At 48.1% G+C, this 27,261-nt stretch overlaps 1 protein-coding gene across 2 annotated transcripts in view; it reads right to left on the bottom strand.

Moving 5' to 3' along the window:
- The window catches only part of GLRA1 (glycine receptor alpha 1), a 67,512-nt gene that overhangs the window by 24,287 nt on the left and 15,964 nt on the right, over window positions 1-27,261 (bottom strand). For both annotated transcript variants that reach the window (XM_037156920.2, XM_037156921.2), the window contains exons 2-3: window positions 13,240-13,367; window positions 7,215-7,282 (exon numbers count right to left, since the gene is read on the bottom strand). In XM_037156920.2, coding sequence (XP_037012815.1) covers window positions 7,215-7,282; window positions 13,240-13,367 — 196 coding nt within the window. The remainder of the gene's footprint in view (window positions 1-7,214; window positions 7,283-13,239; window positions 13,368-27,261) is intronic.

Raw genomic sequence — 27,261 nt, 5'->3', positions numbered from 1 at the left:
TCGATTGTCGTGAGTCAGCCTTCCTGGACGTGACCTGCGGAGAGCCAACTCTGGGCTGTCATGAATCCGCGACGGTGATGCTCCCCTTGGTGGCGTATTGAGGAAGGCTCACCCAGCAGATGTTCCAAGGCTGCTTGTAATTTCGTTTTCTTTCTGAACAGACTCCGCAGCATTTCTGAGAAAGCCCTTGGCCTTCTCGCTGTCTGCGGTTTACCAAGGCTTTGTGGAGTGTTGAGCCACATCCAACTGGATGACTTTTAACAGACTTTCCTGTGGATCTCCCAACCCACGAGTATAAGGAGTGACCTAGCATTAGCTGTGCAGACCGACTGAACGTGTAGCATAAAGTGCAACAACAAAAAAGAATCTCATCCACAGTAGCAACCAACCCCCCGAAAATCTAAAAATAAGCCTAACAAGGAATGCGTGAGGTTTTTTTTTAAGTTTTTTGGTTAAACTCTAAAACTTTACTGAAAAGCATAAGGGAATACCTAAATAAATAGAGAGAGACACACACACCATGTTTGTAAAATATAGTACAGGTGTCACTTCTTCCCAACTTAATCTGTAAACTTGATCTATAAAATCTGAGGCAATTTTTAGGCCTCCACGAGCTGGTTCTAAAGGTCTTGTGGAAGAGCAAATGTGCCAAAAAGGTCAAGAAAACCTTGTAAAAGGAGAACACAGGACGTTCTCCACCAAACTTAGAAAGACACTGTGAAGCCACAGTGATTGAAATAGTGTGGTATTGTTGCCAGAGCAATGAATGGGTCAATACACCGAGACTGGAAACAGACAGAACACATATGGAGAGTCAGTTTATGGAAAAGTTAGCATGTCACATCGGCGGGGGCATACTGGCTACTTAAGAAGGATGTTGGAAATAATCAGAGAAAAGTAAACTAAACCAGAAAACTAAACCAAATGGATTAAGGAAGTACATGGAGAGAAGAGAGACTATAATATTGTTCAAACTGCCCAATAAAAATATGCAAAGATGCTCAAGTTCACTAGAAATCTGGAGTGAGAATTAAAAATGACAATGAAGTACATTAAAAAAAATCTCATCTGGCAAAATAAAAACAGGTGCAGCCCCCCAGGTGGCAAGGATGAAGGGAAGCCCACCGCTCTCAGGACCGCAGATCGCTGAGCTGCGTCAGAAGTGAGCTGGGCAGTGGTGCCTGTGAAGGGGCTAAAACACAGGGCGTGTTGTTTTGATAAAGTCACCCCACTTCTGGAATATATCCTAAGGAAACGGGCAAGGAGTCCCACGGAAGAATATTTGTTTGTAAATGAAAAGCTGCCTAACCCTGAAGGTCTCTCTGAAGGGTGGTTCAATACCATGGGGGGGCGTCTAGGCTGCAGAAGTTTACAGGTGGGCCCTACATTCTGGGAACATCTATCAAATATGCAGTTACCTATTATAATAGGTAATTACCTATTATGTTCCCCTCTCACAAGAGAATGATAATTACCTATTATGTCCCCAAATTTGGTGGTGAGCCGAGAGTTAGGAATGAGGTAGAGCTATGTGTAGTGGTGTGGACAGAGTCTGAGGTGGGGGAAGTGAGAAAGCAAACTGCACTGTGCAATCCATCTCTGCAAAGGTGTGTGTCCACAGGTGAAGGTGTGGTCACAGAGAGGGCCCAGGAGGATGTACATGAGGTTGTTTATCTGCTCTCCTATTTCTCTTGTTTGTTTTTTTTATTGGGCTTATTACAAAGCTTGTTTTCATCTGTCACTCATACACCTTAGAAAGTATGCAGACTTTTGCTGTCCATAAGCACACCCTGAAGAGGCTGTCACTAACCCTGGGGGTCCTGCCCAGGGGGTCCTGGCCACAGTGTGCCCATCTCGATGCCAGGCTGGCCTGATCCTGGGTAAGAGAGGCTGCAGCTTCTGACCTGGCAATGGAAACCCTGGGGTTCCTGCCCAAAGGATGCCAACACACACACAGGTACCCACTGTCTCTCGTTTGTTTGCATATAGTGCCACATGAATTGCAGCGACACACATGATGCTATATGTGCACACTTGCATGTATACCTGCACACGTGCATAGACAGACTCACCTACATTATTGACTCCTATGTGCACACTCTTTCACTCATATATATTTGCATGTGCATACACACATATAAGTATGCTGACTCATGCTGATGCATACTTAACCATGCGCTTATAGATTCACAGATCTCCACACACAATTACAAAAATGAAGATAGTACCCTTCAGGTACACTCACTCTCAACTACTTCAGCATATTTTTACATATATACTTTCACAGATGCATGCACACTCACACTTAAACATATTCATTTGTACATTTATAACCAGGGATACACACACTTATCCCTATATATAGTCATACACATTTCCCTTTGAGGTTACATGTCCAAGCATATTCCAACTAGCACACACAAATAAATACACATGTCTGTGTGCACATTTTCACAATCCCACAACACACACATATGCATCACACTGCGCAGACACATAGATGCTGCAGTACCCACCCATGCACACTCACAAGCACCCATGTCCAGACGAGCTGGGTGGTTCCCTGTAGGCTCTGCCAGAGAGGCCACCCTAGGCCAGGCGCCCCGTCCCGCCTTTTCCTCATGCATTCCTGCTCCACCTCCAAATGGTGACCTTTGTCTGGCTGCCTAGACTCCAAGAAAGTCCCTGGGAAGTTCAGCTGAAGGACAGGTAGCCTCCGCCCTCCCAGGGTCTGGAATGGATCGAGGCCCCTGCTGCTTTGCTGGCTGCCTATCTCTGCTCTCAGGTCTGGTGACGAAGGCCAGGCCCGGGAAGCAGACAGCAGAATGTAGGGCCTCCAGCTGTTACAGAGCTGCTAGGTGCTCCTGCTGCTCCTGCAGAGCCGGTGCAGCCGGAAGGCTTCTGACTCTGGGACTGTGTCCACATTACCTGGGACCCCTGGGGCATGGCAGCTCTTCTGGTGGCTGGAGAGGCAGAGCCCTGGCCGGGAAATCTGGGGCCTGATATAGCCGCCCAGTGACATTTCCTTTCTGCTCTAATTCCCTGGACCCAAACCTTTCTGATCCTGCTTCCTTGTTGGTAAAATGGGGGTCGCATTTCCTGCCTCGGGGGTTGCTGTGAGGTCTCTAGGAGAAGGTGTGTGCAAAAGCACGCTGCACCCTGCCTGGCACACTAGTGTCGATGTGCGCTTGTCGCTGTGGTGCGCGGAGTGACAAGGAAGGGGCTTGAATGGGAAGGTGGCCCAGATGGTTTGGTGCATGGGATCCAGGGGAGAGAGAGCCAAAGGGAGCAGAGCCCTCGGCCACTGCTCGGGGCACCCACTCCGTGCTCTGTGACCTTGCTCCAGCCGTGCCGCCGTTCTAGTCATCAGATTCCCTTTCCGTAGAACAAGGAACTGGCTTAGACCGTGTAAGGCTTTTGCCAGTTATGAGATTTTAATTTTTTTCTCCTCCTAAATCATCTACAAAGCAAATTAAATACATGAAGGTAATTAAGAACCCAGTGGGGGAAAAATCATGGTACTGTGGGGTGTGCAAGCTGGAAAAGGGCAGCTCCTATTTTTGGGGTTGAGGTTAAAAAGTAGGGAGAAACCAGTCAGCTGTAGGCCACTCCCAAGACAGCTCCTCATCTCCAACCCTTCATTTCCTGCCTAAAGGTAATTGCTCCCCCCGCCCCCACCCCAGGGCCTCCCGTCTGCACTCCACTGGCTGGTTGTCTCTGTTACCACTGTTTACTGTTCCCCCCTGAGGTGTGCTGAGCTTAGTGAGATGAGACTGGGTCTCCACCTTGGGTAGGACTTAGGTTATTGCAAAAGTGTGCTTCCTGGGTGGGTGGGCCCCCAGCTCCCCGAGTCTGCTCTTCCGTGTTCCAGTGGCATGATGCAGAGTGAACGCTTGTCTGTGGTTTAACCCCTGCTCCGTCACTCACTGCTCTGGGACGGGATATCTCCAAATCCCAGGTTCCTCGGCTGCATTATGGAGAACGTAGGGTCTGCCACCTCTACTTTACGGAGCAAGACCGAGCGTTTGGTGAAGGAATCCAGTGAGAGAGTGAGGGTGAGATGTGCTGGAGATTCTCAGTGTGTTTCATAGTGACGGCTGACGTTCACTGTGTGCGCACTTCGTGTCAGGTCCTGCCCTTGGCACTTTCTCTGCAGCAGGCCACGTGGTGGATGCTACTGGTGCCCCATTTTACAGATGAGGAAGCTGAGTTAGGTCACCACCCTGCCCAGGTGGCAGAGCTGAGCCTCAGGCTTTGTCTGGGCATGGAAAGGTGTCTCAGTTGCTACTCTCAGCAGGAAGCCAAATGCAGCAGGAGTGGAGTCTGGACCGGTAGACAGAGACCTGGGGGAGGGGCAAACTAAGAAAAGCCTGTGCTGAGAGCTCACAGCCAATCAGTGGTAGCTTTGAGGCTTCAGTGTCCACAGTCTCTATTGTCATCATCCTCATCTTCCCCCTCAAAACACGTAGAGCATTTCCAAAGCATTTACTGTGATAGACACTGTCCTGCACATAATGACTTGATGAGGTCAGTGTGTTCATCACTGCTGGGACTCTACAGATGAGGAAACTGAGGCATAAAGGCATGAAGCAAATCAGGTCCTCACATTTAGTGAGCCCAGGTCTATGTGAATTCAGAGCCCGGGCTTTTAATTGTTGCACAAAATAAGGGCAAACTGCTGTTTTTTCCAGAATCGTGTCAAGGAAATAGATCTGTGTGGTGATTTCAGGGAACCAGGTGGGTGTGGTGGGGGAGCCCAGATATGTACACCTGTCCTCAGGTAGCCAAGTTCTTTACCTGCTGGTCCATGATAGGGTTTGATAACTATTCACCATTTTGGAAGAACGGAGGGGCCAACACTCATTGCACAAAGACTGTGAGGATTACAAATGTCAGTGCACCTCTGATTTGGGAGGGAGAAGAAAAGCAAGGGCCCATTAGGAGCTTTTACAAGTTCTCCATTCAAAGTGCGGAAAAACGTGCTGGGTTGACCCGGATGCCCAATGGAAAGCAGCCATGTTCATCCCTAGTCGACAGGTGGGGTGGGCTCCATTTGGAGATAAGGGGCCTCATTTTGGGGGAGTTTGATCCATTTCCCTTTGGATGTGGGTAGGGTCTACTCGGCTCTATCCAGACATAGACGTCAGTGTGGTGATTACTGAGGGTAAGCGGGGAGGGGGGGGAGTCAGAGGAGGGTGAAGCGGAGAGAAATGGCGATGCAAGCAGACTTACTTGGGGTGGTGAGCGCACAATCTACTATACAGATGATGTATTATAGAACTGTACACCTGAAACCTGTATAGTTTTATTAACCAATGTTGACCCAATAAATTCAAGAGCAAAAAAAAAGGCCTCTTTGAAAAAAAAAAGGATTTTGGGCCATTTGCCCTGTGACCTACAGAGCTCAGTGACTTTTGCCAGTCACTGAAAGATTTGATGCCATCTAATGCTTGGGACAACATGAGGGTTTGAATTGACAGGCAAGATACCTGATTTGGTTGACTTATTTTTAAAAGTTATGGAGTACCTGTTATTAAATCACTGCACTAGCTGTCTGAGGTTATCACAGGAAACGAGGCGAGGTTCTCCACCACAACACACTTGTAGTGAGAGAGGAGGGACGACCGAGCAGATTGTGATGGTGGAAGTGCTACTACGGAATTGTAAAGAGTGTCATGAGAACAGGAGGAGGGGACCCATCCTAGTCTTGGGTCAGGCCATATGTGGACTCATACATACAGGCACACACGTGTTAGAGTGTGAAGTCTTCCTGTGGAGGTAATCTGAGGCAGAAATTTAGAGGAGAAGAGGACAGGGCAAGGGGAGGAAGACTGCACTGGGTGTGGACAGGGTCCACAGAAGCTGTAAATGGGAGAGAACCACCACCTGCGTGGGGAACTGGAAACCACTGCCTTCGTCCTGAGTAGGCGGTGAGAGAGGTGAGAAGACGCCAGGATCAGGAAGGGCCTTCTCAGCTTTGCAAAGGAATTTGGGCTTAATGCTGAAGGTGAGGGGGAGTCCTGGGGCAGAGGGGCGGGGCTTGTTAGAGCAAGGGCGTGGCATGGTTTGTTTGTCTTTTTGAAAGGCCATTCTTGCTCTGGCTGGCGTAGCTCAGTGGATTGAGTACAGGCCAGTGAACTAAAGTGTTGCTGGTTTGATTCTCACTCAGGGCACATGCATGGGTTGCAGGCCAGGTCCCTGGTGGGGGTGCACGAGAGGCAACTACACACTGATTTTTCTTCTCTCTTTCTTTCCTTTCCCCTTTCTCTAAAAATAAATAAATAATTTTTCTAAAGAGAAAGGCCTTTTTTTTGTAAGAAAGAATGGATGGGAGTGGGGAGGACAGGATGAAAGCTGAGAACCCTTTCGGTATGTGAACGAGCCATGTTGGGAGCCAGAACGAGACTGGGGGCGGGGCAGTGTCCAGAACGGATGGTGTGGAGGACTCCAAGGACGTGACGTCTGCAGACTCGGCGACTGGCTGCCGCTCACTCTGCTCATCAAGAGAGGCCTTAGTTATTTTCTCACAGGTCACTCCCTTCCGAACAAGCACAACTCATTATTTTTGTGTCCAAGGACTGAGAAAAATACTTTAAGTATTTTTACTAATTCAATACTTTGAAGTATCATTGTATTTATTTATAATTACTAATATAATATTTTTCCTTTTGGAAATTTGAAAAATATGGAAATGCTGAAAGAAAAAAATAAATTTATCGGTTTATGATACAGGAATAATAGCTAGTCACATTTTAGTATTTTTTCTTTCAGCTTTTTTTGTGGTGTTATTGGTTTATTTTAAGCTTTTCACTATGGGACTTTTTAAATACATGCAGAAGTGGAGAGTAGAGTAGAATCAACTCGATATACCCCTTTCAGCCTCTGTGACCAGTCTCCTGATATTCCGCAGTGGAATGTGAACCTTACGATACAAGGAGGTCTTCATGTTTTTTTTTTCATCTAAACTTTAACCCACTGATAGGATTTTATGTTGGAATCCTGGGTGTTGGGCGTGTGTGGGCCCTGCTAGCTCTTTGGCCATTTTCAGATGAATGTCCTTGCCTAAAACATCCACGAGGACAGTAGAAATGTCCAATCGCCAGACCTGAAATAGACCCCCTACCTCCTCGGGGAAGACCAAAGCGGAGGGTAAGCATTTCAGGGAGAGAGACGTCCCCAGCAGGAAAGAGCAGCTTGCGTTTGGACTCACTCACCATAGTTGTCTCAGCAATGGAACCAAAGCTGTTGATGAAAATATTGCAGCTCACATTCACCGGGGGACCTGCCAATCAAGAGAGATCCCTGCTCAGCTCTGTAGTCATGAGGAACCCCACAGGATAGGACTCGTTCTTGGAACACTTCAGGGTTGGAGACTCCTTGGCAAGGAGGCCTCCGTTTGCCCTCCACCCCACCCCGAGCATCTGGGACCCCCAGCCACAACACTGTGCCAGACTCTCTGGTCCCCAAGTGAGCACCAGGTACAGAGCGCCGGAGTCTGAGCCGAGACGTACTCTCATTAACACGGGGTGATTCATCACTCTGCCATATGGTTGAAATCCCTTCCCCAAACCCATCAGCTGCCTTCTGATTTTCGGCTGGAAAGTGTTTACGGCTACATTTGGAGGCAATCTTGGGAATCACAAGGAACAGCAAGTTCCTTGCCTTGAACTCATGAACGAGGAATGATCTCTGAAAGGGTGTTGATGGGAATTACCAGCTGAGGAATCCAGAGGGGACCTCAAGGGAAGTCCAGAGTCTTTGCTAAATACTTCCCAGGCAGGCTTTTTGAATCCTACTGCAAAGGATAGGAGAAAAGTGGAAGAATTTTTGCTCTTTATTGGAATCATATTGCTAGAGGGACCTCTGTCCAATTGAAGCTAAATATCTTTATTTTATGCTGTTAATTATAGCAGTTAGAATTTATTGAGCATTATAGGATTTGCTGCTGGGTGGAGAGTTTTACTAACATGATCTCATTTCATCCAGCCTCAACATGGTTATTACAGATGAGGGAACAGGCTCAGAGAGGTTGTTTATCCTCAGCCACGTGGCTAGTGAGTAGACAAGCCAGAGTTTGAATTTGGATTCATCTAATTCCCAAGCTGGTGGTCTTAATGGCTGCACTTGTAGAAGAGGGTTCAGAGGAAGAATGTGGTGGCTCAAGGTCACACAGCGCTAAAATCCAGGGTTTTAAGCTGTGGGCTTTCATACGAGCTGACAAGAGGGCCAGCCTCAAATAATCAGAGTGGAGTGGGTAAGAGTGATACAAACAGTAGGAGCCCAGGTGCAAGTGAAGTTCAGGAGAGTGAGGTATTAGGGAAGACCTCATGAAGGTGATGACTTGAGGTGACCTTGACAGTGGGTCAGATTTGGATAATGGGTCATAATCCTATACATGAATATTGCAATGTGCAATTTGTGAATTTTTCAGGTCCACTTTCTTGTTGAGCCCCATCGAGGCTGAGGTAGGCAGGGCAACATTACTGTCCCTGCTGTACAGGTGGGGCACAGGAAGTCTTAGCAACGCCCCTGGGCTTATTTAGCCAGCAAGCTGTAGAGCCAGGACTTGGACCCAAGTTTTCTGATCGTGGAAAGAAGGAAGCAGATGTCCTTGTGTTCCATTACCAGATCCTCTGTGTCCCTCTTGAAAGAGTAGCCCAAGCATGTCACCCAAACTCAGCCAAGATTTCCTTCTTTTCAGAAATCTTGGTATATAGGGCAGGGCTCGGTCTTGTGGTGAGAACACAGGGTCCCTGGGTTTTAGACTCAGCTCCAGTGCTCACTGGCTATCTCCCCTCAGGCATGCCCCTTCCCTGTTCTGGGCCCCAATTTCCCTATCAGTCTGGGGGCGGGGTAGCTCTTGATCTGGGCACCCCTCTGAGCTCCAGTGGTTTGGAACTCCCTTAGGAAGCTATTCATTCAAATCACAAGGTTATAGGATTTCAGGGCTGGAGGGTTTCTTAAAGGTCACCTGAACTGATGCACAGACAGGGCTGTCTGCAGCAGAGTCACCTGGGGAACGAGTTAAAGTGCAGATTCCTCGGCCCAGCCCTAGAGCCGGTGGACCCAAATCTCTGGAGGTTAGCCCAGAATCTCTATTTTAACCAGCTCCCTGGTGATTCTCGTGCACAGGCAGGTTTAGGAACCACTGCTGTAGACCAGCCGCCATTCAAGCCCGGTGCCGGTGCCAGGGCAGCCCAGCCGAGGGGAACTTCCCGCAGTGTGCCGCCTGCCGTGCACACCCGTGTGTAGTGTGCACCCATGTTTTTGGTCCGAACTTTCAGGAAAGAAATCTTCTGTTTTAATTCAGTGATTTACTTATTTATATTTAGAAACAAAACCAGTTATATTTAACACCAGAGTGTTATTTTGTCTAAGGATATTGTTATTGCTTCAAGAGTTACACTTTTAACACATAAGCATAAGTAAAAGAATTAAGAACATTTATATCGATACAGAAGTAGTATTACCCATGTATAATGCGCATCCTTATTTTTTCCCTCAAAGATCTGGGCAAAGAAGTATGCATTATACATGGCAAAATATGGGCGTTTCATCTCAAGCGGATTTTTCCCGTGGTCCACAGCTTTGCCTGCTAAAGAATTTCCCTAATGCTGCATGGATACCCGCCTCCTCATCACTGCCACCTAAACAAAGGCCCATTAAGTTTTCTTCTCTCATTTAGATTCACACCCGGGTTTTTCTTTTCATTTAGCCTTTTCCTATTAAAATGCCCCAAAGAGTTACTGCCTGTGCCTTGAGTGATGTGCACAGAGCCCCCGCCCAGCCCCTGCAAGCATCTGGTGCTGTGACTCCCCTATAAATTAGGTCCTGATTTACGTGTGTGGGAGGGTGCCAGCCACAAGGACCCCTGGGGAGGTGAGCTTCATTGATATAAATCTGAAATTAAATTATCCTCAAGAAAATTACAATCTGGCTGCCTTTGGCAGCAGAATAATGTATATATTTCATTAAATATTAAAGTTTAATTTTGCTTTTTTGTGTGTGTGTTTGCATTGGGCTGTGCCCCTGATCCTGGGAACCATTATCCTACACAGAATCTTAGAGAAGATACAGAGAATCAGAGCTGGCAGGGCCTCGTCCTACTGGGTCATTGTACAGATGCAGGAGCAGAGGCCCAGAAGCGTCAAGAATTTACTCTGGGTCACATGTATCCGGTAAGTGGCCAAGTTCTAGCATCGAATTTTAGCGCCCTTGTACTCCCCGGTTACAGTGCGCACCGCCACTGCGTTCTGCAGACCCAGCCACCTGCTCCCAGCCACCTGCTCCCAGCCACTCTTAACTTACTTCCGCAGAGTCAGGAGCACCAGTGTCTGGTGCCTGAAGGAAACCACCGGTTAATCACTCTGGAGGTTCCAAACAGTGCAGGCCTCTTCCTGTCGTGTTGGGGTCACAGGGGCCTTATCATCGGGAGCCCTGTGGTTTGTGCGGGGCTTTGGGAAATCTTATCCGTGTCTGAGTGGAAGTGTGACGGGACGGTGTGTGTGGGGGGGCTCAGGGGATGGAGGCCCCTCCTCATGCCAGTGTTTCAGCAGATACGTTGTGTCCCAGCTCCTGGTGGGGTTCCAGGGAGCTGCGCCGCGCTCGGACCCTGACTCAGAGGGGCCGAGGGGTTTGAGACAGTGCAGGTTGAGGGAGGACTGAGATTTTCTGTTCTGTAGATGCGGGCCCCAGTGTTCGGCCCAAGGTGGTCAGAGTGGGCCCTGACTCAACGGTTTTACAGTCTGGGTGAAATGTTACTTTATTATTTTTGAAAGATTTTACTTATTTTTCAAGAGAGGGGAGGGGAGGGAAAAAGAGAGGGAGAAAAACATCAATATGTGGTTGCCTCTCTTGTGCACCCTGCACTGGGGACCTAGCTTGTAACCCAGGCTTGTGCCCCGACTGGGAATCAAACTGGTGACCCTTTGGTTTGCAGGCTGGCACTCAGTCCACTGAGGTGCACCAGCCAGGGCTGACATTTCATTTTTTTAAGTTGTTCACTACCAAGTCAGTCAGTCAATAAATAAATAAATAAATAAGCAAATAAACAAATAAATAAATGACCTGCATTAGATAAAGAATTGAGTCTCAGAGCGGCTGGCTGGGTTAAATAAAGTCCCAGCAGCCTTGACGGCGTGACCTGGGAGTCACCTAACGGCTCTAAGCCTTAGCATAGTTGTTGGTTCATTGACTGACGCATTCACTTATGAAAGATTTATCGAGGGCCTTTTATGTGCTATGTGCAAATGTATGCACAAAGGATAGCTAACATGTGACCCCTGGACGTTTGCACTTTCGACAGGAGTCCCTCCTTTGTCGGGGGAGAAGACCAGGGCACTCACGATGGAGTTCTGAGAGAGCCCACCAGGGGGCGCTGTGGGCTGGAATGCCTGACAGCTGGACGCAACCTGGTGTGGGGATGGGCTGGGGATGCAACCTGGTGGTCAGTTCTTTAATGTATTTGATTTAGCCAATGGTGTTTCTAAAAAGTGAGATTTAGCTGCTAACTTGAAAGATTTCACAAAACCCCAGAATCAAGTCTTACCTTGGAAGGCCTGCTGCTCAGCGCCTGTGTTTCTACTGGGCAGCTACTGCCTGAGCTGAGAGTGGCTGTCCTAGACTAGCCCTGTGCTTTTCCATTTTCTTTTCTCATCTTCATCCTGCCTCCTTCATGTGCCGTATCTGCCTGGTCCCTCTGAGGGTTTGATACTGTGATCCTGGTGAAGGGCTTGGGCTCAGTGTGCTGTGACAGCAACCTTGGACCTGACTTACCTGTTCTCAAGGGGACCAAAGTTTATTTATGCTAATGATGCTGGAAGGTGTGGCCTCAGGAGCATGGTGCTGGGGCAGCGAAGGAGCCCCGAGGTAAACAGGGGGGGAGGTGGGCCCAAAGGAACCTCAAGGCATCTCCCAGACTGTTTTCTATGTACAGAACACTCTGAGAATGGGGGCAAAGGGAGCAAATATTTGGAAGCTGTTACCAGCTGTCACATCCCTTGTTTGATTTTGGACTTGAGCCAAAAGGAACGGTGAGGAAGGGCATCTGGCATCAGGGTTGATTAGGAGGCTGACAGTGGGTCCTTGAGATGAGGCTTTTGCAGGGGTGCTGGGAGGAAGTCGAAGTGCACAGGCTCCCAGAAAGGCTGCGAGGCTGCACCCGCAGAGTCCTGCTCAGCAGTCTGAGATGGGCACAGCCTCCCCGAGCACCAGCGCACAGTGGGAACTGGTCCCTCTGGTTACAGATGTTGAGATCTCACAGGACCATGAGGACTGAAAGAAACCTCTCAGGTCACTTTGGTGAGGGTTTGTAAATGGACTCCCTACAAGGTATATTTGGCTCACAATTGTGCTCTGTTTGAACATACATATTTTAGGATCAAGGAATTTTGCATAAATATTGATTTCTGGCTCTTCATGGAATACTGTGAAGCACTGGGTGACCTGGCACGTGGGGCTTACATTCCTGTTGGGCAGCTGCGCGCTGGGGCTAAGGAGAGGCCGTGCCTTTTAGAGGGCCCGCCTTCTACTTCTCCACAGTCCTTACCACTCCCTATTGCCTTACTCCTGGTTCCCCTCACTCATTTACGTTATCTGCCTAGTTCCTGTATGCATTTGAAATTGTGGCTCTGATTTAGACTTGAACGTTTCCAAATTATTTGTTAATCTCTGGGAACTTTTCAGGAGATGAATTTTAGTTGAAAGCCTCTTAGCTATAACAAATAAAAGTGGAGCTGCTTGGGGGAGAGGCAAGAGTGAGCTTGCTTATTGTGCCCTCTGCCTCTCTTTTTTGGGGTACAGGGAGGGGGCCCTAGAGCATTTATGAAGTTTAAAGACCACGGGTAGAGCCGACATCATCCCTGCAGAGATGAGGAAACTGAGGCCCAGGAAGGGATCTCAACATCTGTAAGGAAGAGGGCTATCAAAGTTCAGAGAGTAAGTATGTGCTCTAACCAAAACTTGAACGCATTTCCTTACATTCCACATTGTCTATCTGTCCATCATACCAAAGGTAGCAAATAGCTTCTGGTTCATATACTGACTCCTGGCAACCAGAAGTATTGTTTGGTTGGGCTTGGTGGGGGAGCAGAATGAATTGATTAACAATGTCTGCCTAGGGCAGAGGAAAGAGTATGAAATTCCTACCACGTATTTACCATCTGTGTCCAATACCATGCTGCTTGCTTCTTAATCTAGGAAGGCAGGTGCCTGGGGACCTAGGAGGAACATTTTCTCTACCTTTAAAGTTGGGCCTGATCCTGGCATCGTATCCAGAGGTTCTCCCCATGAGCTTATCCAGGAAGTCCGAGGGAGACATAGGCTTGGGTGCAGAGCGGGCCGCTTCACCCTCCTTAGAAGCAGCAAGGCTGAGAAGGGAGAGAGGAAAGCAGAGGGTTAATGATGGCTCTTTCTCATGCTGTGGTTAAATCCCAGCCTTGTCGAGCCCTTGTAGAACCCCTAGAGTGTTTGCAGCCTGAGAAATGGGTAATATCGATCCTTAATGAGGTAAGGCCTAGGGCACAGCCCAAATATTAGCCAGCGTGGGATCCTGGCAGGCAGGTCATGTCTGATTGCTGCTGAGAAGCTGCTGGTCTTTCAAGGCTGCATCTCTGGGGATTAGACACTTGACTGCTGGTCTCCGGGGGAGAGGAGACTGAAGGGTTAAGCTCCTGCTAGGCCCAGCCCTGTGTTTCATGTGCCTGCACCCTCCTGGGTCCAGGAATAGCACCACTAGAAAGAATCTTAGCGATCAAGCAGTCCAGGCTTTCCCCAAAGACTCTCTTCAGAATCAGTCACTAGTTAAAAGGAAGAAAAGTTACATCCGGGAACATGGATTTGGTCAGGCATCCTTACCCGAGGTCCTCTCAGAACCTTTCACAAGCTTAGGTGCTATGTTTATGGGACTGCTAGCTCATGAAACACAAACTTTAGAAAATGCTCAGTTGGGAAAAGTGGGGCACAGCTGGTGGAAGGGACCAATCCCTCATTCCCACTCACCAAAGTTGTTCGGGTTCTTATCTGTACCATAGTGTGAGTTACTGATGTCTAAGAACACACAGATTTCTAGATGAGTCAAAATGGGCAGCCGAAGGGCTGAAGAACAATCATTTGGGTTGCTTTGTGCAAGTGGGCTTTTCTCATCCTGAAATGACGCCCAGGAGAGAGCTGGGAGCTGGGTACCCTGTCATGTGTGCTGAGGGGCTGGGACATGGGAGGAAGTGCGTGTACAGTAACATGAGCCCACACGTTGCCAGGTAGGACATGGCGTCCCCATTTCCTATGACTGGGGCCTCCGAGCCATCCTGTGTCCCGGCCCCTCTCCTCTCACCCCCCAACTTGGCAGGTCCTGGCCGTGCTGCCTCGCAATATAGTTCTTTGTGTTGTGGCCCCAGGACCAAGAGTCATGGTGTTTGTATTTGTTGTTTGTTCTTTTAATCTCCTACTGTGCCTACCATGGTGTTTCAAACATAACTAGTGCTGAGTAATTGCATGATGAATGAATGAGTGAATAATGTGCTCCTTTAATTAATCAAATATTCATAAATATGCATGTATGGATCAACAATTTAAAAATAATTAGACTATTACACCCACTAATGAAAAAATACTGAGAGCAACTTGGTATTTTGAAGATGCAAAAGGTATTTCAGGATTATCGAGACACTCGTGCTTAGTGATGTGAAGGCCCCTTATTCATAGAACAAGAGCTAGTTTTGATGGACAGGATGAGGGACAAATGCACTTCAACTGTTTTTATGTGTGTGACTGTGGGTGTTTATGGGTCTGCGTGAAGTGGGCAGGTTTCCAGGTATGATATGTATGCGTGTTCTGTTGTACAGGGGGTACATATGTATGGATGTGTGGGGATTAGGGTGTTTGTGGATGAACAGTGGGTTCTGTCCTATAGATTTGTGTGTGCAGAAATGTGAACAGCTGGGTTCATGGGAAAGGGTGCTGTTAAGTGTGAATCTAGTATGGGCATTTTGTGTGTATAGGCAGGGTGCATGTTTACATGGGGTGTAGGGGTGACTGTGTGAGATGACTTTGTGGGTGCATGTATGTGGTGTGTGTTGCTGAAATGTGCTGTGCGGTATCACATGGAACAGGGGATTTGGAACCAGTGCCGTCTCATGCTGTCTGTGTGGTCTCAGGGAAGTCACTTAACCTCTCTGACCTTTAGTTGCCTCACATGTCCAATTAGTTTTACACAAGGAGTAACTGAGATAGCACAGGTAAAAACAACACAAAACGCCCAGGACACTTCTTGGAACGGAGCAGACATTTGATGTATTGTCTTGCTCTTGCCTCGCTCTGCGTGTACGTGTGTTTGACGTGGTTCAGAACCAGTCTGGGGACTTCTTCTGGTCCTGCTGTACTTTCAGCTGCACTGTGGACCCCACGTGGCTGGGAAGTCCTGCCAGGAACCTCCCACGGCCCACGGGGCGGAAGCACTGCATCCCCAGCCTTTTCTCCATTCAGCACCAGGCTCGTGGTTGCTCTGTGGCGCCAATGTGAGCCAAGGGGACCACAGGAATGCAAGTGATGATTCACGACTTCTCTGCTGCTGTAACTTACTTCTCGAACCTCTCCAGGAGGGGCGGTGATGAAGCTTTCATAAGCTCCCATTCTCCGTCCAGCCCCTCCTCTCAGATAATAAGATTTGGAAACATCGAGCCCCCTCCCAGCAGTTACTAGAGCGCAAGCCATCTCTTGGCCCCAAGGCCTCTTTCATCAGCCTGAATCCTATTAGGTGGTGCAGTGAGAGCATGAATTCGCCCCGAATTATCCCTCACCATTTGCTATTAGCAAAATGTGCCATTTCATGCCTGAATCCTCCCCAAAGCTGCAGAGTCCTCTGGTTCTCCGAGCTCGCACGTCAGCGCCAGGCATTTGCCTTCTGGGCAACTGGCCGTTGACTCACTACAAAACCCGGCGGGGCAACCTGGAGTGGACGGTGGAGACTCTGAGAGGTTAAGTCATGGGTCTCGAGTCACACAGCGCTTTAATGACCGAAGGAATAAGAACACACATTTTAAGTGTTGACTCGCCCCATGCTACCGTCTAAGGGAAAGCCTTTTATAAATGGCTGAGAGCGTAAATCACGATAGCTGCTAATATTACTAATTGTTTTTGAAGCTTGTTATGTTCTGTTACATCCAAGAAAATCAAAACATCGGTCTGATTTCAGCAATTATGATGTACACAACTCTGAACGTATCACCTAAAGATGGAATAGTTGTAAATTACTGAAATAGTTGTGAATTACCGAAATAGTTGTGAATTACTGAATGACCCTCTGTTTTGCTGAGGGACTGACAGTTGAATTCTCTGAAACTCTGACAGTCTCTCTCCTATGTGCCAGGTACGAATGGCTTCTGAATTGCCTTGTGTCTTTGAAACTTACCCTTTTACAAAAGGGAGTTTTTTGTTCCACGACTCACAAATGACAAACCAGTGTGATGTGCCATCATAGAGATAATCATGATAGCGAATACAATGGAAAAAAAAACCTGAAGGAGAGTTTGAAATTTGGTGTAAATGCCATTGTTCCAGAGGAGGACCATCAAATGCTGGGAGGTGTGAGAGACATGTTAACCCCCGAGACTTTCTCCTTGAACTAATGAGAAGAACTGAAAGAGAATTGGCTCGATAATCCACTGTAAACTGGATGTGAACCACCTAAAATCATTTCTATCTCTTACTGCCCTAGTCCAATATTCCCCTATTATTCTTTTTTTGTGAAATACGAAGACTCCATTTTAATGTCAAAATAGCCACACCCCTCCTCTTGACAATTGTGCATGTCTGTGTATATTTAGATGTTTGGCAGAGAACTAGTTCAGGGCCCCCCGTGATACATCTCCGTGCCGGTGCAGAGCAGATAGGCACCGACAGGCCCTCGCTGCTCCGGTAGAAGCGCTGCCTCTGCTGAGAGCTAACATCTGCTCGTGGACCAGAGCTACTGGACAGAGGGGCCAGGGATGGAGCTGAAACACGGAACGTTCGGTTGTTAGGATTTACCGACCCTATACAAGTATTTGGAAATGATGCAGATTGTTTCAGGGATTATTGCAATGTCCTGCAGTGATCAGACTGGGTTTAGACAGATTTGATTAAAAGTAATTTTCAGAAAGATGTAAGGTCTCCTGGGACCAAGTGACCGCCCCTCGCAGAGCAGGCTTATGACGACAGCTGACTGGGTGAAGTGTGACAGTATCTGTCACCTCTTCATTAGGGGATCTGCCACACTAGGAGACTTTGGTACTTAAAGGACCTCAGTTTTGACTCCTCATGACAGAGACCTGGGAGAGCCCAGGCATGAGGTTCCACAGTGGGGGTGGAGGCAGGTGATGTGGTGAAGTGGGTGCCATGTGACCTTCTGTGGGTCACTTCCCGCTTTACTTTCAGTTTCCCCAGCTATAAAATGAGGGGCTTAGAATAATCTCTGAGAGCCCCTCTGGCCCGAATCATTTTGTTAGTCTGTAGTAGTCTTCCTTTTTCACTCATCTGGTCTCGGGGTTTGACTCCGTCTGGACCCCTATGAGGGGACGCGAGTGTGCTTGTGTCTCAGTCCTGCCCCTGCTGGTCTCCAGTTTCTCCCCAGGGGGCCACCTTGCTTTTTGGGGATTTGTTGACAGAAGGGCTGGATCAATACTCAGATTCTCATTCTCCAGTTGCAACGTCATTTGGAAATACGGAATCGATATGAATCTGTCCATCTGAATTTCAAATGAGCTGGGGTGGTGATGGCACCGGGGAGAAACAGTTTTAATCACACCCAGTTGCCTGGCACCCCGCCAAAAACCATGCTGGGTCAGCAGAGGGGGTCCCCCCTGAGATTCCATCATCTGAGTTCACCACGGCGAGAAGGGCGAGAAGTCGGGAGGAGGGAAAGAGAGGAAAGGCGCGGTGAAGGTGAAGGGGAGACAGAGCGGGAGGCGGAGGAGAACCAAGGGAGGGGACGTGGAGCGGGAGAGGAAGCTCGAGAAGGGAAGGGCCATGGGGGCGTGGGAGAGGAAGAGGCGAGTGTGAAGGCGGAGGGGTTCGAGGGCAGCCAGAGCTGCACCCGGGGATTCAGTGAGCACGGAGCACGGGAGCCGAGCTGCACTGGGTGCAAGAGCAGGGGTTTCCCAGAGGCTGGTGGAGAAAGTGGCTTTTTATGGTGAAACTTGCAGCCCGGGTGTGGAGTTGGCCTGGGAGAAATAGGGAGGAAGAGTGTTTTGGGTAGAAGGAACAGCATGTAGAGAGTCTAGAGGTGAGAGAGGACTTGGAGAACTGAAAGTTTAGTGTGTGTATGAGGGAGGGAAGGAGGGATAGAAGGGACAAATGAGAGACAAGCACAGGACACTGAGTCTGTGGGGTTGGACGGAGTAGGGGCTGGACCCTGGGCCTCTGCCCTCACTGTGGGTCTGAAAGTTAATGGAAGATTATTCCTCCCTAATCCCTTTGCAGTGAAAACAGTCCATGGGGATTTCTCAGTGGTTTCTGGTCAGACCGAGCCGAGACCTGGCCAGGCTGGGGCTACGGCCCTCTGAAGACACCTCCCAGTAGTGTGTGTGCCCGACGAGGTTTCCAGGTTACTTGTCCTCTGACTTGGGCTAGAATAAGTCTTCCCTTTGTGTTGGCAGACAGGTAGTCCAGTGAGCTGGTGTTTATTCTGTGCAGAAAGTACCCAGTCAACTAGTCGTGGTCGCTTGAAGACCAGCTCTGTGTTTCCATGAGCACCTACCTAATTCACAGTTACGAAGGTCATGGCGGAATACAGGAAGAAACATTGAGGTGGGGGCTGAGGAACCCGGGGGTAGTCTTGGCTCTTTTGCTAACTTTCTGTGTGGTCTTGGGCTAAGTCTTTTTCCAGGATGGTCCTCAGTGGTGTCTTCTGTGAAATGGCAGCTTTGGATTAGACCAGGCACAGAAGCAGTTTCCCTTGCGGGCCCACTCCGGCCTGGCAGTGGCTGCTCAGAGAAGGGTTCTGGGCTCCAACTCAGCAGGAGGGTGCAGCAGGGTGGGCCACCAGTCTCTGCCAGGGGACTGCAGAGTAGTGTGGTGGCTTGTCTCATTCCTGTGGGTCCTCCAGCTCTGATGTATTAGGCACCCGCTATGTAAGGCACCGAGGGGGACACACAGATAAACATGTCACGGCCTCCGTGTGGGCGGAGTTCCAGTCTGCCTTGTTCGGTGCCTGGCGTGGAGGGGCAATCGATCATCATTTGTTGATGAATAGCCTCTGCCCTCTAATTGTTTATAGTTCAGCAGATAGACTAGATTAGGTGCAGAAGCGATTCTAAGAGGCTGCCATCCAGTCTAGGTGGTATAATTGGATTGCTCTGGTGATTCAGAGAAGAAAGGCGGTATTTGTGGGGAGGTGGGAACATAAATCAGGTAATTTTTCTGAGTTTTATTAATTAAGCCTTCGTGCACGTTTGAAAGACCCAACATTTGCCACTGCTCACGCTGTGAGTTTGGGAGAGAAAGCGTCCTCCTGCCTGTGGGCTGCCCTGGGAAAGGAAGGGGGAGGCCCCTGGAGAGCGGGGAGGCTGAGTGGGGCGGGCGCTCTCGCCTTGGGGACAGAACCAGTTTCCTGTCCCTGGCTCTGACTCCCGGGGCCTTGCAGAATGTGCCCTGCGGGTCACCCTCCGCTTGCCCATGTGTTTGGAAGTGGTTGCATCCTTAGGTCGACATCTGGCTTTCCCCAGCCAGCTGTGCAATTTGGATTGTATCTGATTGCAGTAAGGGGCTTAGGCTGACCCCGGAGTGCCTGACATTTTATTACTCTCACTCCATGATCTGCTAAGCACCCCTGGGAGCAGAATGCACAGTTCTCATGCTCTGAGCCCAATTATCCCAGGGAACAAGCCATCCTCCCCCTCCTGTCCCATCTCCCACAGCTATAGCTGCTTCCTATCAGGAACTGTTATCTGGGTAAAAAGCACAGGCATTCGAATACAATCCTCTAGCACAGTAAGATACAATCTTGGATCCCTGCATCTGGTTCTTCCCCTGCCCCTAGGGAAGCCTGATTCTCTGGGGATCTCTCATACTCCTTATCACCACTTCCAGTCTGTTCCTGTGGCCAGCTTTCCATCCACTGGCTCTCCTGCTTTATTTTATGAATCCCCCACAGAGCAGGGCCAGGAAGATGGTGAAGAGAATGAGGTGCCTAGCAACATTTAAGGAGGCATTCATTCTCAGGCTTGTACAAGTGGCAGTCCTGCACTTGCTGGATCCCAACAATGAGTGCCTCCTTAACTTTTTGCCTTGGTTCATGGGGTTCACTTGCTTCACCCTAGTCCTGGCCCTTCAAACCCAGTCTATCTAGAGTAGCGTGTCCTGTCCTGCGGGTGGTTACCTGGAGAGGGAGTCTCTACTTCTCACAGCCTCTCACTTTATTTCCAAAAAGCTTCATTTTAATTTTTTTGTTTGGTGGCAAAAAAAAAACCAACAAAACCCAAACCCACTCTACCCCATCATTATCTATCTTATCATTTTATGCATCCTGAGAGGCAGGAATGTCTGTCCCCATTTTACAAATGAAATCGAAATGCGTGTGTCTTGTTCCAGTTCTGGCACACCACCCTGTATTTGGTTAAGTTTCATCAGGGTTTCCTTTTTCTCACTTCTTACTCCACGTGTATGTGCAAGGCGGCAATCATGGCAGCCCTGGGTGTTCTCTGGCTCAAGCTACCTTCCTATCTCTTGGAATTGGGGCAATCAGGTATCATGTAGACAAGACCCTGAAACAATGATTTTTGCAAGCTTCATTTCAGGCTCTTAATAAATACAGTTTTCCTGGAGCACAGAGCCTGGCTTATGCTCAGGGATCAGTCATTGTTTGCTAAATGTGTGGTAGATACCTTGTGTTCCAGAGGAAGTTGAGTTTATCTACGCAGGTACTTGGCATCGGTGATATGATTTCACTTCTAGCCCTGATGAGTTAGTCAGTCCCTGGGGGAAATCCTCTGGTGTCCTCTGGGAAAGCCCAAGGCAGGAGAACTGGAGAAGAAGCTGTCCTGTTTCTTTTGAAAGCATCCATAACCCTCCACGGAATGACCCAGACTGATGGGCAAGGTCCAACCTTTGTGAACAAACCTTACGCATCTTCCCACTTAGTGTACTAATTATAATTCCATAATGACCTCCTCACTTTGCCCTGACCATCCCTATATTTCTTACTTGGGAAAGTTTTCTTGTGCCTCTGGCTTAGGCCTGTGGACACCAAGAAGGCCCCCAGAAGAGTTACAATGTGAGGAACCCAGGAGAATTTTTCAGAGGCTTGAGTGCTGGAGAACAGGCCTCTGGGTGTCCTCTGCCTGAGGCGAAGCTCCTATCGAGCCCTGCATAATCAGCATGCGCCCCACGAGTTGGACAGGAGAGCAAATGGCTCTCATTACCTTCAATGCGGCTTTCTTTTTAATCAGATAAATCTCATTGGAAAAGTACATCTTTATAGAGAATGGAGCTCAGGGCTTCTGGACTAAAAGTTTAGGGAAAAAAAAGATTGCATTAATCAGCAGGGATCGGTCACTTGAGGTCGCAAAGAGCTGGGAGTATAAATATCGAGGAGAATTAATAATAGGCCGAAAACAGATAGAGACATGGTATTAGCTAATGATAGTAATAGCTACCCTTCCCTTCTTACTTACTGTGTGCCGGTACTTGAGATATGTTACAGTATTTAATCTTCCCCACCATCCTGTGATGATGACCTCATTTCCTCCCCTTTGCAGGTAAGGAGGGTGACACCTGCATTTTCGGACGTTCAGCTGAAGTCCTACAGCCTGCACTCGGCAGAGGTCTCCAGTTAGTGGGTCTCCACAGCCCACACTATTGGCCACTGCACCTATTGACTCTTCCAAGTGATATTGATTTGCGAAGTCCCTCTGAGGAGCTGCTCTGGCTCATGACATGAATGTTTGCCTGGCTCTTTGGAGCTACAGGGAGAATCCAAGGAGCTCTGGGAATAGGAAAGAACGGGCTGACACCAGGTTATGACCAGTGTCATTTAATAAGACTTTCAGTTCACATGGCACGCCCAAGTCCTTCACTCAGACCGCCCCCATAACAGCAGCTCCACGCACAGGTGATGACTCAGAGGCTCGCCCACAGGTTAAGAGAGCTGCACAGGGTCCTGGGTGCAGAGCCATGGTGTGACCGAGGCCTCCAGATCTACTCTGGGGCATCTCCCACTTGACTATCTTCAATTCCTTCCCAGAGGGCAAGAAGGGGGTGGGTGAACCCTGCTTTTTATGTTATTGAGTTTATTGGGGTGGCATTGGTTGATAAAATTACGTAGGTTTCAGGTGTACAACTCTACAACGCATTGTCTGTATATTGTATTGTGTGTTTGCCACCAAACCCTTCTTGATTACTTATTAAGTCGTCTCTCAGAATTTCTCTGTAGTCTGCTTGCCTTTCACTTTATTTTTCTCCATCTCAGCTCACTCGTCTTGAAAATATGATCTGCCTTTGCCAATGGCAGGTGCTGTTTGAATGGCAGAGGCTCCCGGTGCCTTCACAGATGCCGTGCCAATGAGTGCTTTTCCTTCTCAGGTCCGCCGACCTTTTCCATTCGCTAGGCGCTTTGAGGCAATCATCATTTTGTTGGAGGTAGCATTAATTTATTACTTCACTTATTTGCTTACTTATCCAAAATAATCATGGGCGCCTGCTATACATCAGAGGGGTTAGACAGTGCCAGGCATTTCACTAAGAGGTGTTTTTTTTTTTTAACAAGACATTTGCATTCTTTTAACAAATTTATTTGTTCATTTTTAGAGAGAGGGGAAGAGAAGGAGAAAGAGAGAGAGAGAAATATCAGTGTGTGGTTGCCTCTTGTGCTCCTCATACTGGGGACCTGGCCCACAACCCAGGCATGTGCCTTAACTGGGAACTGAACTGGTGGGCTTGCAGCCGGCACTCAATCCACTGAGCTACACCAGCGAGGGCTCACTAAGAGCTTTATCTGTGACATTTAATTCTGAATAGAATCCTGTGGGTTGGGTATCATTTACTTTACTGATGAAGAAACTGAGGGTCGTAGAGGATAAATAACTTATTCAGGTACCCCTGACCCCACAGGCCTCTCTGTTACCTGCATCAGTAATGAATATGTCAGAAGCCTTGTTTCCCAAGAGCTCCCAAATGAATAGAGGGAAACCTACGTGAGGACGGGGAAGTGCCGGAACATCTGGGCCCTGTTGGAGAACAATGTGTCACTTTCCAAGTCTGCACTAGTTCAAACCTATACTGAGAAACAAGTCGGGTAGCAATGAACCTGTAGAAAATGCATTAGCAAAATGAGCTGTTTTTTCCCAGAGAACACGTGTTTTCCTAAGAAGTGAAGGCCACACATGTGGTCTTCAAGCATCCAAAAGACTGATTCGAAGGGGAATGGTGAGAAAATAAACCATCCTCACTGGGCACTGAGGAAAAAATGACTCTAAATTGTAGGAAGAGCAACTTGGATTAAACTCTGAAGCCGCCTTTAATAAACTGACGTGTGTTCAGACTGAGAACACTTCTCTGTGAGTTGAGAGGGCTTAGCTGAAGTGGGCATTTGTATGTAAATAGAGAATTTACGGGAGCTTGGGGCCCTAATCAAGCCGTAAGTGGCAGAGCCCTCTGCTGATTCCCTGACTCCTGCAGACAGAGAGCCGCAGCGGTGCTCAGTGGGGTGGAACTCCTTTGTCTCACTCGGCAGGTTCCAAAGTCTTGGGGGAGGTGTAGGTAAAAGACTCTTAGAATTATGAGTCCTGGTCCTCTTGTGCATTAAAAAAAAGGCATTTATTGAGCACCTGCTGTAAATTAATGACTGTATCATAACTCTGCAATGTCAGGAGGGGTGATCATCTTCATTTTGTAGGTGAGAAAACAGACGTAGATGTTAACTAACAACAATAGCAATTGCTACCAATGACTGTACACTTTCTAGGTGCCATGCACAGCACTGAGCCACTCACCAAATCTATGGAGAAGGTACCATTTTCTCTTTTTGAAGATTTTATTTACTTAGAAAGAGGGGAAGGGATAGAGAGAGAGGAGAGAAGCATCAGTGTGTGAAACAATCAGTTGCCTCTCACATGCCCCCAAATGGGGAGCTGGCCTACAGCCCAGGCATGTGCCCTGACCTGGAATCGAACCAGAGACGTTTCACTTTGCAGGCCAGCGCTCAATCCACTGAGCCACACCAGCCAGGGCCCATTTTCTTTTTTCTTTTTCAGACGAGGACACTGAGGCCTGGAGAGGTTGAATGACTTAATCAAGGTGCTTGGGTGGCACGGTTGATACATGAATCTAAATGAGGTAGAATTTGGCATAAGTTTTAAAGCAGCTATTCAAATGTTGCTAAAACAGCTCACTCAATTTGAATGTACATTGTTTTAAGTCTCTGCTGCTCTGTGGGTTAGTACAAGTTTCTATCTGGAGTAGTTACAGAGGAGAATGGAGGAGGTGGGGTGTGAGTGAAACCTGTGGGTCTTAATGAGATGAGAGGAAGACAGACAGATGCTGTGGCCAATGCCCCTTCTTGGTTTTGGGCTGAGGGAGGGCTAGTGCCCAAGGGGTAGCAGGGGTTACTGCTGAGTCTTTTCCTTCTAGGTTTTTTTTCCTTTCTACCCTGCACCTTAGGATCCTCCAGGTGCTTCACCTCTTTGCAGCTCATGGGGGGACCAAGCAGAGGCCCCAAATTCCTCTGTCCCCTGCTTCTTCTCATATGCCACCGAGGCAGAGAGAGGCGGCCCAGGGATGGGACAAGCTGTGGATGTGGAGTCAGGAAGCCTGGGTCAGACTCGCCTGTTCGGATCCTTTCTCCTGTGATCTTGAGCAAGCTCTTTTTTATAGTTAAACATCAGTTTCCTCATCCACTGAGTGTAGATACCTCCTGTCCTAATTTATAAATTACTATTTGAAATCATGTTGAAGACATGTTGCACAAATGAAGACCTATTTCTGGATTGAACCAGGGGCATGCTCCGGGGGAAGTGTGGGGACTCCCACCAGGCCCGGGCTCTGCCGTCTGCCAGCTGCCCGGCCTCGGACACATTCCCCATTCTGCCTGCCTTGGTGTCTCCATCTGTTAGGTGGGGGCGACGGGAGCTGCTTTCATGGGGGCTCTGCAGAGCAGAGCCGTTCTTTCCAGGGTTTACTTTTTGGTGCCTGGCAAAGGGTACATGTTCGACATGATTGTTAGCGATTGAGAGAGAATTGGTTGTCTAGGCTCTACGATGGGGGATGAATATGTGAACTTTTAGAGGCTTCTTTGTGCTCTGTGCTGGAGTCTTCAAGGACCACCCCTCTCACACCTGGAGGGGAGCCGCAGTGCTCTCAGGTAACCATTCTGCTGCGCTCTTCGTAAATAGTGCATTAATGGCGTTGCTTTGCCGTTTTGATCACTAGGATTAAGGAGAGCCGCTGGTGGCAGGGCAGTGATGGCCGCTGCGCACCTGGGACTGTCCAGTGGCGAAAACTGTCCTTTGCATGCTGGCTCGCTGTCCTCAGACCAGGTTCTCTCAGCCTTTAAAAAAGTAACACTTTCCCCTGATATTAAAGCAATAAGTGCACATTGGAAAAATACCACAAGGACCAGAGAAAATGGAAAACCCACTGGAAGTTTCACTACCTGGATGCTATTGTTAATATATGAGCAAATCTCTTCTAGTTTTCTTTCTCTAAAGATTATAATCAATTTTTCCTGCTTTTTAACAGAAGACTCTAAATGAGCACTTTCTCTTGTTATTCCACAGAAACGTGATTATAAATGACCACCTAGGTCAGCGTGTGGCTGTGTTAGCATTCACTGAGCTAATCCTCCCTTGATGATGGGCACTTATATCGTTTTCAATTTTTAGCTGCTATAAATTATGCTGTTAAAACTCCCTTGGCCACAAACCTCTGCTCACGTCCTAGAAGCAAAATTTTGCTGAGTCAAAGGGCATGAATATTTCTAAGGCAGAAAAGCTGTATCTGTGTCAAGGAGCCCTCCACCCAGGCCAGCAACCCGGCTCCTCATTGCAAATTCGTTCTCCAAAAGGCGGGTCTGCCTTATGAAGAATCATTTGTATTGTATGTGGTTGGTCCTACATGCTGCTATATGCTTTTTTAAAATTAAATTGCCCTGACTATGACTTCCGTTTGTGTCCTAATCAATTCTTCATTTCTGAAAGTCCTTACAAATTGTAAACGTCCCACATGGGAGAGGCAGGGTTGTGTGGTAGGCACCAGACTGATTCTGCCACACAGCTGTGTGATCTGGGGCAAGTCACTTACCCTCCTCAAATCTGCTTATCGATAAATCGAGGGTAAAAACAGTGTTTCTAGGATTGGTGGGGTGAATGGAGCAAAATACGTGTCAAGTGCTGCTACAGTGCTAGGCACGCAGAAACCACTCAGTACGTTAGCCATTACTACCAATAAAAATTAAAGATTCTGTTCATAAGGGTCAAATATTTTTCACTAAACTTTTATGCCGGTCTAGGCTACACCTTGTCATTCTGAAGAACCTTAGACAAATCTAAAGACTAAAAGGGTCAAGCGAGGCAGGACCCACTGGCTGAGGGCTGTGCGCTGTGCGCTGGGCTTCGGATCTCAGCTGATTATTTATGTCCCATTGCAGGTCCTGCCTTTTAAGAGGGACATTATCAGGTTGGAGCAGGCCCAGAAAAGAACAACTGGGCTGGTAACAAACCTGAACTTGACCAGTAAGGAATAATTAAGGGCTCTGTGGCTGTTTGGCTCAGAGAAGACTTTATTCTAGGCAGAGAAATCTTTTTTTTTTTTTTTTTTTTTTTTACAAATCCTGTCAGGCTGTCATGGGGAAGAAGATTTCAACCTAATAAAATAACGTTCTTGAGTATTTACTATTTGCCAGACGCTGAGCTAAGCCCTTTGCAAATACTACTTCTTTTTTCCTCCAGAATGCTTTATGAGGTACATATTTGTGTTTGTACTGTACAGATTAGGTGACCCAGGCACAGATGGCAGAAGCAACTCAGCTGAAAGTTCAATGGCTAGTAGGGGGTGGGTAGGAATAGAACCGTATCTTTCCGATTTCATAGTTTAGGTACCTTCAACAGCCCCCTGACATGCTCTAGGTGACCAGGGAAGGCAGGTAGGGCTTGCAAATAGGGAGGCAGCTGCCTGAAGAATGTGAGGAGAGACTGTTTTGACCATTAGATCCACCCAGTAACAGAAGAGGCCGCCCTAAGGAGACAGCGAGTTTCTCGTTGCTGGAAGTGTGTGTGCACACAGGCCGAACTGTTTGCA

The sequence above is a fragment of the Artibeus jamaicensis genome, unplaced genomic scaffold, assembly GCF_021234435.1.
Source record: "Artibeus jamaicensis isolate MK-2021 breed Jamaican fruit bat unplaced genomic scaffold, CSHL_Jam_final contig_432, whole genome shotgun sequence".
In the NCBI taxonomy this organism is placed as follows: Eukaryota; Metazoa; Chordata; class Mammalia; order Chiroptera; family Phyllostomidae; genus Artibeus; species Artibeus jamaicensis.
This window is presented reverse-complemented; position numbering and strand designations above follow the sequence as displayed.